This window comes from Eufriesea mexicana, unplaced genomic scaffold, assembly GCF_001483705.2.
Source record: "Eufriesea mexicana isolate 0111107269 unplaced genomic scaffold, ASM148370v2 scaffold3497, whole genome shotgun sequence".
NCBI classification, from domain to species: Eukaryota; Metazoa; Arthropoda; class Insecta; order Hymenoptera; family Apidae; genus Eufriesea; species Eufriesea mexicana.
In genome coordinates, this window is record NW_016911511.1 from 230,324 (window position 1) to 246,767 (window position 16,444).

Genomic DNA, 16,444 nt, shown 5'->3' on the forward strand with positions numbered 1-16,444 from the left:
GAAAGAAGAAAATTTTTGTTTGGATTTAATGTCAAAGAGTTAGAAATATTTGAAGCTATAGCTGTTGTAAAAATTGATGCGATGGATTCTAGAGCTCCAGGGGTGACAGCTATCTGTGGAATTTTTAATATTTTGGGAATTCGACCAGCCAGTGAAATTTATTCAAATTCAATGAAAGGAATTTGTTAATATTTTTTCAACACACCTTCGATAATTTCAAAAATTCGTAGGGGTTGGAATTTCAAAAATTCGTCGAACTTTGAATATTCTCAGAATATTAATCATGGATCGTAGATATTTTTTGACACTCGATCGGTAAGTGAAGTTCACGGATAATATTCTACGAAGAATAATTTTTAGAAATTCAGTCATCGTTTTCGGAGAATATATCGAATTTTAAACGAATTGGAAATTCGATATCGAACGGTTATCTGTCCGAATATTTTGCGTTAGTCACTCGAGATACCTGGAAATAAGAGAAGATAACTCAAAAATCGGAGAATTATTAGTAGAACATTGGAACTTGTACATTTGTGACTTGCGAAATGTGTCATTTTTATTCCGAATTTCACGCGCCATTGGGTTATGGTTGTGCCAAGATCACAGCTGGATTTGTCGCGAAAGTATGTCCACTGATAAATGCTTTGCGAACTTTAAGATAATACACACACTATGTATTTCTTACTAAAATTTGAAATAATGTATCGTCAATCACAGCTTTCTTCGATTTTCCGATATTTAAAAATTTTTCCGAAGTTCAGCAATTTTTCGTACAACTTTCACGTTGCTATATTTACATGAACAGGGAAAAGTATGCGAAAGAATAAATACTCCTGCACTCAAAAAATATCTAACCTCTTCGAAAAATGAAACTTGGCATATAATTGTTTGAATTAATTTACAGTTCTGAAATAATTATAGAATCTTAATAAAACAAAAATATTTGAAATTCCAAAAACCCGAAACTGTGTAATTTCGGAATTCAAAACGAGAAATTAAAAGTCAATTTGCGATTATATTCTTTAATATATTTAATTTAATATAATTATAATTATAATTAAACAAAATATATTAAAGAATAAATGACAATAATTATCGCAAATTAACTTTTAATTTCTCGTTTTGAATTCCGAAATTATTCAGCTTCGGCTTTTTGGAATTCCAAATATTTTTGTTTTATTAAATCTCGTTTTGAATTCCGAAATTTAATATATTTTTAATATATTTTGTTTAATTATAATTATAATTATATTAAATTAAATATATTAAAGAATAAATAAGAATAATTAAGATAAAAGTACAGAAGGACAAATTCGACTATGGTATAGCTTGAAAATATTATTTTCGAGCTTAGAACCATAATTAAATTCGATTCTCAAAATCGATACATTTGGAAAATGGAAATGTTTCTTCCTCCCTTCCTTACGAAATAAAATATCGAGACAGCGAGGGACAGGTATGGCAACAGTAAAAACACAGGACTTGGATTTTCTAAAACGTATCAGGTTTATTTTGATCAACCTAAGCACGCCCCTGAATCAGTTTCGATCAACGTAAATTTTCGCTGGCAATTTTAATACAATAAAATTGACTTAAAAAATCGAAGAATTTTGAGAAGATTCGAAATCGAAAGTAGGAAGCTTGGAAAACAGTCTTCGTCCAACCTTCATCGAGAATCCTCTTTGTACCCTATATCTCTTATTCCCACTCGGAACAGATCCCGCGAACAATTTTCGTGCTTCTATCCCCACGCCTCGGAGGGCCCCTCCGACGAGGGGAGCCTAGCCTGAATTCCACGAGAAAATTTTTCGCGCGATAGAAGAGAAGAGGAAGGAGTGTAGCGATAACGAAGGAAACGATTCGTTTCGGGAAAAATCAGTCTACGCAATCGAGAAGTCCTCCTCGCGTGGCATCCCGCGAAGCCTGCAGCTCTTCTCGTTCTTCCTACGGCCCTGCGACCGTGCTCCACTTCCGGCTTCTGCGACACGATTAGGATTTCTCGCTCGAATTGTGAACCATGGACCACCGGAATGCAATTCTGCTCGCTGAAAGGAACAGGACAGTCGATTAACGACCCATTTTCCAGCGCCTCCTCCTCCGATCAGTTCCAGTCAAGCGAACTAGGAAACGTAGCGAATGAGAAAAGTCGCCCGACAGAACGAATATAAAACACGATACACCCCGTTTTCAGCCAAGATCGAAAAATCGAGGAAATCGAGTTCGCGACGATGGAAAATGGCGGAAAATGGAGTTACGTGGATCGCGAAGCAAGTGATAATTGATATTCCCAAGTGTAAAATGCATTCTCGGGACTTACCATCGTTATTCTTCGGCCTAGACTCTTATTCACGCTGTCCAGAGTCAGTTTCGATCCTCTTGCAATGGAAGAGGCATCGATAGAACAGCGACGCCACGATGGCGCCACTGATGGGGCCTATCCAGAAGACCCAGTGATTGGTCCAGTAACCGTTCCAGACAGCTGGGCCCAGGGTCCTAGCTGGGTTCAGACTGCACCCAGTGTAGGGGACGAAAATGGTGCACAGAGCCGCGACGCAGAAGCCGAATCTCATGGACACCGAGTCTGTGTTCTTGGAGTTGCGGCAATCCCATATGCCACAGGCGAAGAGGACTAAAATCGCGGTTGCTATGAACTCCGTCATCACACCTTGGAAGGTGGACAGATTCTCGTGGATGTCGGTCATGCAGAAGGAGAGCGCTGTGTCTGGATTGGAGCCGTAGATCAACTCGACCGGAGTTATCAGCTGGTGGAAAAGAGAAACAGTTATTCGAAGTTAAGACATTTTTAATGGAGAAAAAAAATTGTTAAAACAAAAACGTGTCTCACCCTGAGCAAACCGTAACCTATCAGACCCCCGAAGCACTGGGCACCGATGTAGAGGATGCTCATGGGCAGAGACTTCTTCCCTAGGATCAGTGCTGCCACTGTTATAGACGGATTTATGTGCGCGCCACTGACATGACCGATGCTCTGCGAAACGAAAAAAATAGGATTATGTGTCTTAAAAGACGACTGAACATGTAAGCACGGAAAAATCGTAAAACACAAAAGTTGGAATGAAAGGAGGGATTCCAGAAGCCTAAAAATCAAATTCCGAGTCTGCTGTCCAGAGGACACTTGACAATTCACAATCGCCTGCATGATCGAAATGTAATGGAGTTTCTGAAAGTCTAAAAATAGAGTCTCAATCTAGTCATTGACCCCTTCATTCTGTTTGGATTGGCTCGATTAGCAATTGTAAGCAGCGGATGACTTTCAGAACTGCCAAAACAGAAGGCTGAATCAGATGAACCTATCTAAACCTCATTAACATTGTTCCTCGACAACAGACCTGGACTCGATTAAACTAACCCCGAATGAATTACAATATTAATTATAATCGACCGTCTAAATCATGTCAGTCTTTATACAACCGGTATAAAAAGCCAAATTTCAATTTCAAATTTGTAACTTTTAATTTCCAAATGCCTAGTAAAGAAAACGGGGTATTTAATTGAACATGAACTAGCTTCACGTATGCTCACCTGTACAGCTATCATGACAGCTAGGCCAAAGGTTAGGGAGAGCTGGAATACCGAGGGGTTAACCCCCAAACTCCCGATGCAGCCTGTGCATCCAATGAAGACTAAAATGGCGGTGCCAATCACCTCAGCAAGCGCTATGATAAGAGTCTCCCAACCGGTGGCATCTTCCATCATCAAATTGCTCAGCCCTGGAACGAGAGGAAAGGAACAAGATATGATTATCCAAAGTGAAGATTGGATGTCCGGGTCGTCGCGATAGTCTTTGTCATACGCTCTTACGCTAGCTGAACCTGCGAGGCAATTTTTGTAAGGAAAATGGACGCACAGTCATTGTGAGAGACGCAGTCGTCGGAAGACGTCGCGGAGCTCCAGGGCATGTTCTCGATGGGAAACCTCCTCACCACTGGCGAGAAGATGGGCGCGGAACGAGCGAACAAAATGGCGGTCGGGCGCTGTCCAGCCGAGCGCTCTAACCTTCGATTTCGCGACGGATTTTCGGAAAATCGCGATACCAATTGAAACTCTTTCACGAGGAAATGAGAAATCATGCTTCTGGAAGCTGATAGAAATGGACGATATATCGTAATTAGGAAAAGTAAATATTTGTTGGAATTCGTGACTATGGATTCGTTAATTTTCATCGTGCATCGCGACCTCCATCCTAGCTCCTCGTCACTGGGACCACTAAGGAATTGAGAAAATAATAGGAATGGTCACCGATATCGTTGACACCGGAGTAAACAGAGGCTTTGGCGGAATACAGATGTCAAGCAGATGGCTATCGCGCGAAGAAATCGGTTTAACGAAGGCACACGCGGTGAATGCATAATGAAGAGATGGAGGAAAGGTGAACATTAGAGGCAGCTTGATATTCGAGCCGAGGCGGAATAACGCGCGCGACCACGTGCGAGATTTCCCTGCAGCGCGGAGATCCACGCTCGATCGGCTGCAATTTTCTTAATTACGTCGGGGGCCCACCCCTGCTGCGACTCATTAGGCTAACCGCGAACCTGCACGCTCGATCGATCCCGCTTCTACGTGCAATTGCCCCCGGATCGTGCGAAATTTGTCCCCCCTGCTCCTCGCTCTGACACCCTGAACAGGTTAGAAACTTAGACCTGCCTGATGGAAATAAAACGAGCACTCTGAGACCCCAACAAAGGTGTGTCATTGAATCAGTTCACGCCTCCATTCGCGTCGATTTCGCGTGAAATCGCGAATTTTTGAAATTTTTCAGAAATTGTTTCCCTCTTGGGACCAGGTCGTTTAGGTTTAATCGAAACCAAATCGAAGTGAGGTTTTCATTGAGAAAATTTGTGGGTCTTATGACGAGAAAAGTAGTGGGGGAATTTGTGGAAAATTTTTTGAAATTTTGAAAAATTTATTCCGTGATGTTCGAAAAGCTAGCGGAATTTATACGTCCCTGGTGGGCGATTTGGAGGCCTGATTGGTGAAGCTTCTGTTTTACTTATCGCGACTGCGAGCTGTAATCTGGGGTCACTATTACATATGCGTATACCAGGAATGATAAAGGGAGTATCAATGATGAAGAAATCAATAGCATAGGTCAAACGAAAAGTTTCTAGATAAACTTGGAAGATACAGGCGGAAAGTAGTGTACCTCCTGGTTCATAGTATATGTATAGTATAATTTATCTCACCAGAATTATACATTAAATAATTTCATTAGATCTATATTCTTCCATTTTTATTCGAAAATTGCGTAGAGTATACGTAAAAATAAAATATTAAATTAATCAGTAAACTATTCAACGAGAATAGATTATGCGAAACACTTCGTATACTTAACCAAATTATTCGTTTAATCACACAAAACGCATTACGCAAAACACTCCATACATTTTAATATAACGTAATAAATTATAATATAGTAATTTATGCTCGAAGTATATAGCATACTAATAAAATAAAAGTCATTTTGGTATTCACGTTTCTGCGCGCGAAAAATGACAAACATAACCCCTACAGTGAGCTGTCAAAACCGGTAAGTAATAGCGTCAAACTTTGCAACGCGCACATCTAGGTATCTCGCAATCAATGTTTGCAAAAATGTAGTACAAAGTTATAATTTCGGTGGAAAATGCGAGAATCCATTTTCCGACGAATCGCGATATGTCAACTTTGTTCGTGAATTCACACGTGCACGTGTACGTAAGCGTTAGACAGGGAATATGCGAGGGACACGTTTGCCCCAGAATTACAACGGAGTTCTCGTGATTAACCGTGTGCCGACCGGATATAATTAGAAGGCAACACGTGTCACGCACAGTTTCCATTAGCGACCCATCGAGAGTGACAGTGATCAGTCATTGACGTTTGCCTCGGCTTTCAAGTCTGCCTTTGTATTGACAAAAGCCCTATTGGAAAAGGAGAGATCCTAGTGTTACTCGTATCTATAGAATCAGGTGCACCAACCTCGGAATCTCATAATGTCATTTCGTATTATAGAGATTGGTTATGTAGTTGCCTTGCGTACCGGTCAGTGTGCACGTTTCGCGAGAACGGTTGAATTAGACAAACGGATGAGAAATAAATTTGGATATTAAACATCGTGTTCAATGGAAATAAACTGGTTTCCGAATCAAAGATTCACGTGTGATATGTAAATTAGAAAAAAGGGTATTTAATGGCATGGAAATGAGAGCACATAATAAGTGAGGTTAATCGGAATGGATATCGTTCTGTTCAATGTTTAAAGTGAATTCATTAGTGCTCTGTTGTATAATTATTCGCTTGCTTTCACGAAAATTTTTATTACATAAAAACGTGATGTAAATCATCATTGATACCATCAATTGCCAAATAGCGGTTATAAAATCATGATATAATATAAATTTGATTAAAAAACGAGGAAGTGTTCTGGTAGTTTGTGAATATTTATGTTAAAATCAACGTTCTTCCATAAGAACGTAGTTTTGTTGATGATATCTGAGTTTTATAATTGCGAATAGAATTACAAGACATACATAGGTGTTGCCGGTAATTACGATGAAAGTTACTCGTTCGTAATTAGGATTCGAGAAAGTAATGGCCCGTGAAAGAAAACAGTGAAAGGTTTGCCTTTCGAGTTTGAAATACAACAAGAAATCCATGATTTACCCATTTCCTATACCAATTAATAATTTATCGTGCAAATCGGCACGCCATCTGCTATTAGCGAGGGGAAGCATTAATCACTCGATAGCGTGGCTTGATAAAGAAGAAAACGATTATATCGGTAAAAAATATAACGATAGAAAGTCAAACGATAAGGATCAATTTTTCATCGCAACATCTACAATTAAATTCACATGGAATACGATAAACTTTTGTTTTTCGAGCCTGCAATTTTTTTATTCACTTAACATACATTAGAAAATATAGCGTTGTAAGTATATAGAGAAATGCGCATCGTAATTTACAATCTCGTTAGCGTTAGATAGGCCGATGTGCTCGAAATCGAAACAATGAGTCCCTCTCGAATTAATAGTGTACCGACTGGTATTACCGAGGGACGGAGTAGAAAGCGCGTAGAATTAATTTCTGTCTCGCCACAGTTTAGTCGTTCCCGGCCCATATAGTTCACGACTCGTCGAGAGCGTGCGCGAAAGCTCCCAAGATCGAGGACTACTTCTTACTCGAGCGTTCCACGCTCCAATTAACGTCGCTTCCGCGCTTTGCGCAACACGTTCGCCCGAGCATCTCTTCGTCCGCAAATTTCCTAAATATTCAAACGGAAAGACCTTCGTCCCGTGTAATTGAATCGTGTTCCAGCGACTTCGATCTGTGTTACGTAATATCATGGTTAGGTCTTTAGCATGGTAATGCATAAACGAAATTAGGTTAGGTAGTAATGCGAAAAATTGAACGAATTTCACGTAATTTTAAACGTTTATTTATTTTAGGACATTTGTGGTAATTAAGTTAGGTCTGAGTCACAAGTCGATGTAGACAAAAATTAACAAATTTTGCGAAATTGTAAAACATTTTAGACATACGAGATCTTGCATGATAACGAAATTAATTTTAAGAGCACTCGAAGCGATTATTTAGGTTAGGTTTTTACTGGATGTAAAAATCTAAAGGGAATGTGAACATACGTACAAGATCATGTGCGATTAGGAAGTATTAGGTTATTAAATCTCGTGTATCAGTGACTATCACCCGATTAATTGATTTTTATCAGTCTTCTTTATTTTGAAAACACTCGAACCGATTAGGCCAGGTGCTATCGATAAACGTGGCCACTTTATTGCTTCTACCGATCATCGAACCGATTGCAAATTAACCATACGAAATACTCGTGTATTTCTCACACTCACACGAGTTACAAGTATTACAGTGGGTCAAGTTCGCGGTGAATGTCCGCGGTCTGGTCGCCTAAACGACACTGTCCCACTCTTACCCATCTTTACCGACAGGGTTAACGGTGTTTGACCAAACTAAATCGTACATTCACCGTACCAACCGAAATATCTTTAAAGTTCTTCTCCCATTTAAAACATTCTTCCAAATTTTTTTCGATTAAAACTCAAAATTTAATCTATAGTATTACAATTTATATTATAATTTATTCTATACAACGTATACATCATACATACTCCAAAATAAGATATAAATTTATCGTTTTTATTATCTAGCGTTCGATAGCAGAGACAGTTAGGTTAGGATACCCTTTCTTTCTGTCTCGCCAGTTCTGAAGCTGCATTATCCTCAACTTTCTATTATGCTGATCGTTCTCAGTGACTATTAACGCGTCGTAAAGGCTAGATAGAATTTACAAGCCAATTTTCTCGAAATCGAAAAGAAGTTGAGAGATCATCCTACTCGGACAGACGAGTTTACAAGCATCGATGATGGACGAATCTGCAACTTGGATGTATCCGTAAGATAGAAATCTCTTTGGACAGTACACATCGGCGACTTTTACAGGCCGGAAAGAAAGTTCCCCGCGAAAGTATCTGGAACGTGGAAAATGAGGGAAATCATCGCGATTATATTTATTCGATATCTCGAACCGCCTATGGGCGACGTCTCACGCGATTTACTTTCGCAAGTAGGATGATCGTGCGAATCTGGTTCATAAGAAGGATCCATGAATAAAGGTAGGTGATCAACGTGACAACAGAGTGTCATGAAGGTAGATTCTGGACACTGCTCCTGTCACAATGTGTTCCTAAGGAATTAGTAATCGGTCTTTAGTCAACCAGTACCAAGAATTAACACTACTGACCCGGTGTTGCGCTAACGGTGCTTCTAAAAACCAGATTTGAACCTCGTTACTCGTACAGTCCAGTCTTTTATAATGCGGTGCGAAATTTGTGACAGTTCTCCTATAACACGGTCTCCTTATAACACGTTTTTCGAGCAAGAACATTCCAACAGCTCTTGGCTTAGAGAATTGATCTATGGAAGCACTTATTCGATGTGTTAAATTTTTGTATATAGATGACATTTATGGGGAATTAATTGACGAGTCTAACTCAAATGCATTTATGGAAGAAACATGGATAACGAATTCGTTTCAAACTTCAGTTATTTATATATAAAAAGGGCTGGATTTGGCTAAAGAATTATGTCATTTACCTCAAAATGATCCTTCAATGATGCGTAGTGTAAAATTCAAAAGAGAATTTCAAAATTGCTTGGCTTCGTATAAAGAGGTTTTGGAAAAACTACAAAATAAAATTACATTTGAAAACCGAGAAGAAAATTTACAAAATGAGGATTTTCGGCCAATTAGAAAAAAAGAGTTAGACTGCAAATATTTGACAGTGATGATGAATAATAAAACAATTTAATTGCGATATCCTCGATATACCAACTATATATTTCATTTCTTTCGGGACGTGCATAAATTTCAAGTTTTATTACGAAAAAGAAGAATAGCTGACTTTAATATATAATTTAAAATTAGTGACATTCTAAAAAAATATAAATGTCAAATGACCTTAAAAAATTTTAACATAGGATTAATGCAAATTTATATGTTCCTATAACGTTATATTTCTCATAACGCGGTTCCCATAAACGCGTTTCCTAATTTCGATTAATTCTGATTTTCTTATAACACGGTTTCCATATAACGCGTTTTTCGGCCAGTTAGAAAAATAAGGGTTAAACTGAAAATATTTGACGGTGACGATGAATAATAAAACGATCTAATTGTGGTATCCTCGATGTATGAACCACGTGATAAGAATGTCTGAATTCTGATCAGACTGAAGCGGTTTCATAAGAGTGTTTGAGAATAAAACATTTGTTTCAGAAATAAATATAAATAAGAAAAAATATGGAATAACATCGAAGGATAAGAGAACTTACGATAGAAAAGATTTTAATAAGGGCTTTGATAAGCACCCGAAAGATAATTATATAAAACAAAGTAATAAACCGTTTAATTTTAACACGTTAGAATCCTATTTTAAACTAGGATGCGTCACTAATATGTATCAAATTAAGTTTCTTCGTTGGAAAGAATTTTTTTAGTTTATAATTTTATTATACGAACTATGTATTATATTCGATGAACCTAAATTCGAATATGTAAAAATCTACATATTCGTTGTCATTTCTATTATAAAATTTTATTTATTAACCGTATCAATCGCAACTTGATACTTTGAGAATGCAGTTGTTATATAGGTCTGATTTATGTACAATTTATTTATTTCTGAGATTCCATATAACGCGGTACGAGTTCGTTCAATTTGTATTATTTCTGAGTTTCTTAGAACGCGGTTCCTGTATAACGCGGCAGTGGTTTCCATATAACGCGGTATAAGTTAATCCGATTTGTCTTATTACCATGTTTATCATAACGCGGTTTACATAGAACGCGTTTCCTGATTTCGATTAATTCTGATTTTCTTATAACACGGTTTCCGTATAACGCGGTACGAGTTAATCGCGTTGTAGGAGACTAGACTGTACTCCGTGCAAATGATCTTTGTCATCGTAGGAAAGAACTCTTCGTGGACCTCTCTTCAGAGCCAGTTTCGCAAAAGCGTGTTCACATTCCACATTCCGAAACGGAATATTAAATTCCCATAACGGAATTTAGCAGTCAACGATCCATACTAATCTCGAATTATTTATACTTTTTATTTGTTTGCTTTATTTCGTCTTGATCTCCAAAGATTCTAAATATATTAAAATTTACGAATATATTTTAGTTCTCGCTTATTAATTAATTCTGATTCTCTTATAACACGGTTTCCATATAACGCGTTATGGGAGACTCGACTGTATAGGGTCCACGTGTCAGGAACTGATAAAGCCTCGAGGAGATAAGCGCGCGAAATCTCAGTTCAAATCTCGCGTGTGGTTGTGGTTTCGGTTTCGCTTTTGGTATTTCTTCCGTTATCCTTGTGCTATATTTTTCTTCTTGGAACTCCTTTTTTAGCGCAGCTTCTCGTTCATTCGAGGTGATTTCCACTTCCTTGAAGTTCTCACGTACGGTCGTATCTTTTTATCGCTCGAATCGCTTTCTCGCGAATTTTTATTTTTATCCTTGGTACATTGTTTATCTTTCCTTTTATGACGGTAATTCTTTTTTGGTATATCTTCCGGGAAGGCATTTGTTGATGGAAATCTTGCACAGTATAGCGTATTTTTAATCTATTTATCGTGTTTCATATTCTATTCTATCTTATGGATTGACTTGAGAGAGACTTGGTAGGGAATTGGATCATTCGATCTGCTCTTTTTGTTACTTCATTTATTTTCTCTTGTTCCAACATTGTCTTTTCTTATAATAATTCGAGAATTCCGTTTCTTGCTCTGTTTTTACAAATCCCTGTATTGAGACTTGGGGTTTTATTGATTACGAAAGAACGACAAGGTATTATTTATTCCTCACTCGAAGATATATCGTTTCTATCGACAGTCTTAAAGCGATAGACTGATTTCTAATTTTAATTTGTATCTTAATTCTTCGAGGTACGATTTTACAGAAAAGAAAAACAGAATATTCCACAGAACGAGAACTTTCGTCGTCAGTGAAACTGACGTTTATTATCATAAAGAAAATTCGATTTTGCGATGAAACTGTTCGGTGTTGCAGTCTAGTAACTTTTCCGTTCTCGGTTTAGCTTGGCATTAAAAATACTTGCTGCTAAAGTATACAGTGTGGCGAAATATCTGTCATGGGAACTAGTATTATTTAAACAATCTAATATCCGAATATTCCCTATATAGGGAAATATATATATATTAAATTATATTTATCATTATTACATATGCATATGAAGTAAATATAAATATATATATACTTCCCTATGTCAGAACTTGTATTATTTAAATAAAGTAATATCCGAATATTCCCTATATAGGGAAAAATATATTATATATATAATAAATTGTACTTGTCATTATCACATATGTATATGAAGTAAATATAATTATAAATATATATAATATTTCTGTATGTCCTCATTACTGGTGTCACTATGGTGTTATTTCCGTCAATCAAATTCGCCATTACCAGATTTTTAAAACACTCCTTTTGCCACCAAAATATTACCAAACCTAACCAATTTACTTTTACATATCGATAACAAAGATATATCGAGACTTGTATCAACATTTCAAATATTAAAAGGTTAATTATTATTTAGAGGTTATGGCATCAAAACCTAGTGTGTTTTTTGGGGTAAATTCGGTGTTAAAGTATTCAAATACAAAGTATATAAGATTCGTCACCAAAATCAAAACTCAATAGCGATACAGAAGATTATGCTTTAATATTCAAGCCTTATAAACATTTATTTATTTATTGCAATCGAATTCTATGCATCGAAAAAATATATTGCAAGAAAAGCATATTTAACCCTTTGCACTCGAGAGGCGTCCTTTAATCGCCATTTTAAAAATTCCGAAGATCGATATTAATTAATATGTCAAGGTTAAGATAATGTAATGATATGAAAGGTATCGAAATCAAATAATTCTACCTATTAACCCTTTACACTCGACGATTTTTTCGTTACAGGAAAATGGTAATTCGCAGACTTTCTGCTATAAAGTCGACAATATTTCTAAAACGGTAAATAAGAAATCGTATGAAAATTAAGACGTAGAATTATTTTACTTCAATATTCCATGCATCGTTGGGTAATTGTAAATTTGATATATTAATTAACATCTATTTTTAGAATCTGATTAAATGGCGACTGAGAGGCATCTCTCGAGTGTAAAGGGTTAATTATTATACGATTTCTTATTTAAATACTACTCAAAAAAATATAGTCATTTGTATAGCAAAAAATCTTTGAAAACTTACTCTTCTTTAGTCAAAAAATCGTCGAGTGCAAAGGGTTCAATGATTTCATGAATAAATGGAAACGTAATTTGGTGCCATTTAATGTACTAAAAAATTAATGCTACTTAACAGTGAAAGAAACATGGATTCCATAAGTAATCAAAGATTATTACATTTATGTTGCGTCTTATCTTATGTAATTGTTAGCAATATCATTCTTGTTGAAATGTTGAGTGGTTTGCTATCTTAGAACAATTCTTCTATCTGAATAGTCGTGTCTTATTAATTGGAATACTTGAGAGTCCCCTGTAATATATTTTACGTAGAATAATGTGTCACAAACATTATACAATTTACAGGGTACTAAATCATAGTTCGTGAGATTTCGAAATTGAAACTGCATGACATATTACTATATTTATTTCTTCTGTAACATTCGAAAGCATCGAACAATGCGACTTCGATGAGACAACGATATTTATTCAACTTTCAAATGCCATAATTTTTTCACACTGTACCATAGTAATCTTCTATTCCATTAAAAATACGTTATAGACCGCAAAAATTTTATCTAGATATCGATTTTACTCGAGCTATCAAGCTCAATAATTTATTTATTTCTTTTTGAAAAAAATATCAATTTTTTTAAATTCAGATTTTTATTCCTCGATCTCTGATGCATCTTTTAACTATTCAGCAATTTATATTTATTTCGTCGCTGTAGAATTTTTCATTTCTTTTATTACAGTATTTTTGCAATATATTAGTAACTCAATTTTTTCAATTTATATTAAATTGTAAAATAAAAATAAAAATAATCTCGTAAAAGTTTCAATGGAAGAATAATAATTAAAATTCGCAGAATCAGAAGTATAATAAGATGATTTACAGCTTGTTCAGGTGAGATAATAAATTTCGATGAATTTGATCATTTATACGAATAGATGATAACCTAATGCGGTGTTCACACAATGTCATATCTTCATTCAAAAGTTAATTATCACGTATGTGAGCTTTTCATACTTACAGTGTACTTAAAAAGTAATCGTATCCTCTGAATTAGCTTTTATCATTCTTCTTCGTTGGTCTTTGAAGACTATTTTTTAAATAAATTTTTAACAGCGAATAATTATTTTGAAAATATTACAACTGCTAGTTAGTATAGTATAATATAGTATAATGTAATTGTATAATATAATATATTACAAGTTTGCCATGTGTAAGTACTATACTATATACATACTATACATACTGTACGTGATGATACTGCTATTCGAGTAAAAGTTGTGCAAATTTTCTCAAAATTCCGTTAAAATTCTTTTTGAATATTCCGGAAATTTTCTTATTTTTTAAATTTTCTATTCCTTAAAATTGTCTTATCTTTGAAGTTTTTTCTAAACAGATATGTATGTGATTATATTGCTATTTGAGTAGAAGTTGTGCAAATTTTCTCAAAATTCTGTTAAAATTCTTTTACAATATTCTGGAAATTTTCTAATCCTCAAAATTGTCATATTTTTGAAACTCTTTCTAAATTTTCCTAGAAATTTTCTTTTCCTTAATTGTTGATATACACTCGCGAAATTGTCTCAGCTCAAACTGAAACACCCTGTATAATTCTAGTACTCGTATTTTATAAAAATTCACATATCCAAATAAAAAGACGCGAAGACACGAAAATAGGGAAAAGAGAAAAAGTAATTTAAAAACACTCACATGACGACTTCAGCTTTTCTTTGGCAGCCTGTATATTGATGTTCGCCATCATGATATTCACGTCTTTTGGTTTTCCAGCCTCATTGTCCGCAATTCCGTTGGCCGGTGTTTCCGAGACTCCTGGGTCCATGTCGATCAGCCCTGTCAATCGCGGCTGGCTGTCTGTCGAAATTCATGTCGTTTATTTCACCGATAGATCTCGTCAGCGGCGTTAAACTCGACTCAGACGTCGGTTTTAATAAAAAAGAAAAAGGAAAATTAGAAAAAGAGAAAAAAGAAAAAATTCGGGAAAAGGATTTTAAAGGGAATCGAGTTCTGCTTCGGTCTATCGATAGAAAATTTTCACTCATAGATTTCGTCATCGACGTTAACCTAGACTCAGACATCGATTTTAATAAAAACAAATTTTTAAAAAAGTAAAAACACGAGAAAACGATTTTAAAGAAAATCAAGGTCGTTTCTCTTCTATCGATGGAGAATTTTCATCCATAGAACTCGATTCAAACATCGATTTCAATAGAAAACATTTGTTAAAGAAGAAAAAATCGGGAAAATAATTTTGGAAAGGATCGAGGTTCGTTTCGCTCGGATCAATAGAAAATCTTCACCGATAGATTTCGTCATCCACGTTAAACTAGACTCAGATGTCGATTTTACTAAAACAAGAAATTTTTTAAAAAAGAAAAATTCGAGAAAAGAATTTTGAAGGAAATCAAAATCGTTTCGCTCCTATCGATGAAGAATTTTCACTCTTTGATCTCGTCATCAACGTTAAACTACACTCAGACGCCGATTTTAATAAAAAATATTTAAAAGAAAGGAAAAAAATCGGGAAAAGAATTTTAAAGTGAATCAAGGTCATTTCGCCTATGTGCATGGAGAATTTTCACTCATAGAACTCGTCTCAGACAATTTCAATAAAAAAAAAAAAGAAAAATGGTTAAAAAAGAAAAAATTACGAATAGAATTTTAAAAGAAATTAAGGTCGTTTCACTCCTATCAATGAAAATTTTTCCCTCATAGATCTCTTCGTCAACGCAAACTCGACCAAAACATCAAGAATCGAACGTCGATTTCCATAAAAAAAATAAAAATAAAAAGGAATAGAATTTTGAAAAGAGTCAAGTTCATTTCACTCGTATCGATAGAGAATTTTCCCTCGCAAATCTCGTTATCGTCGCTAAACTCGACTCGGACACCTAAATTCGAACGTCGATTTCAATAAAAAGACAAAAAAGAAATCTTGGTGGAACAAAAGGAAAAACATTTTCACCCTTTTATACGGTATTTATCACCGCGACGGTGGAATACAATGGCGCACGCCGTTTTTCGATTTCGCTATCAGCGAATTCGGAGACGCGTCTATAACCGGGAACGGGGTCGTAAATCGTGGCTGACAGAATGGTGAAAAATGCGAGAAATAAGGCGACCGGCTGTAAATCGTTCGGTAGCGACGTTTCGCCGCGTCGGAAGAGGGAATTGATAAAGAGAAACGTCTGTCGGGCGCCGGCCACGTAGTACTGCGTTTTCCGCGTGCCCAAACCCGCTACCCACGGATCGATTTCGTTCCCTGGAGTTTATACAACACGAAATTCTTGGAACTTTTTAACCAGTTAGCTGTGATCGACGAGTATACTCGTCACGGAGAAGTGGCCGGATTTTGTGTAACGACGAGTATACTCGTCATGCGTAAAAAGTAGCGACCATTGGCTATTTAAATTGTAATTTTTGTGAAAAATAAAACGTATTCTCAAATTTCAAGATGTTTAGAATATTTTCAGGCCAGGCCTGAATGAAACAAACGAATAAAAAATATGAATAATTTGAGATGAACTCATGCGTCCCCGTATGCACCGGCTGAAACAGCTTATCAGTTCGCATAACGAATTTATTTATGCGCGATGATAACGTTTTTTAGATGTT

General features: G+C 36.0%; 1 protein-coding gene across 2 annotated transcripts in view; it reads right to left on the reverse strand.

Moving 5' to 3' along the window:
• Positions 1-1,532: 1,532 nt before the first annotated feature.
• The window catches only part of LOC108550922 (aquaporin), a 24,770-nt gene continuing 9,858 nt past the window's right edge, over positions 1,533-16,444 (reverse strand). The window contains exons 2-6 of one of the 2 annotated variants that reach the window (XM_017904844.1): positions 14,522-14,683; positions 3,544-3,731; positions 2,846-2,989; positions 2,318-2,762; positions 1,533-2,045 (exon numbers count right to left, since the gene is read on the reverse strand). In XM_017904844.1, the coding sequence (XP_017760333.1) occupies positions 2,343-2,762; positions 2,846-2,989; positions 3,544-3,731; positions 14,522-14,651 (882 nt within the window). In that variant the 5' untranslated portion in view covers positions 14,652-14,683 and the 3' untranslated portion in view covers positions 1,533-2,045; positions 2,318-2,342. Of the gene's footprint in view, positions 2,046-2,317; positions 2,763-2,845; positions 2,990-3,543; positions 3,732-14,521; positions 14,684-16,444 lie in introns of those variants that run through there. The other variant, XM_017904845.1, reaches the window with a different exon arrangement.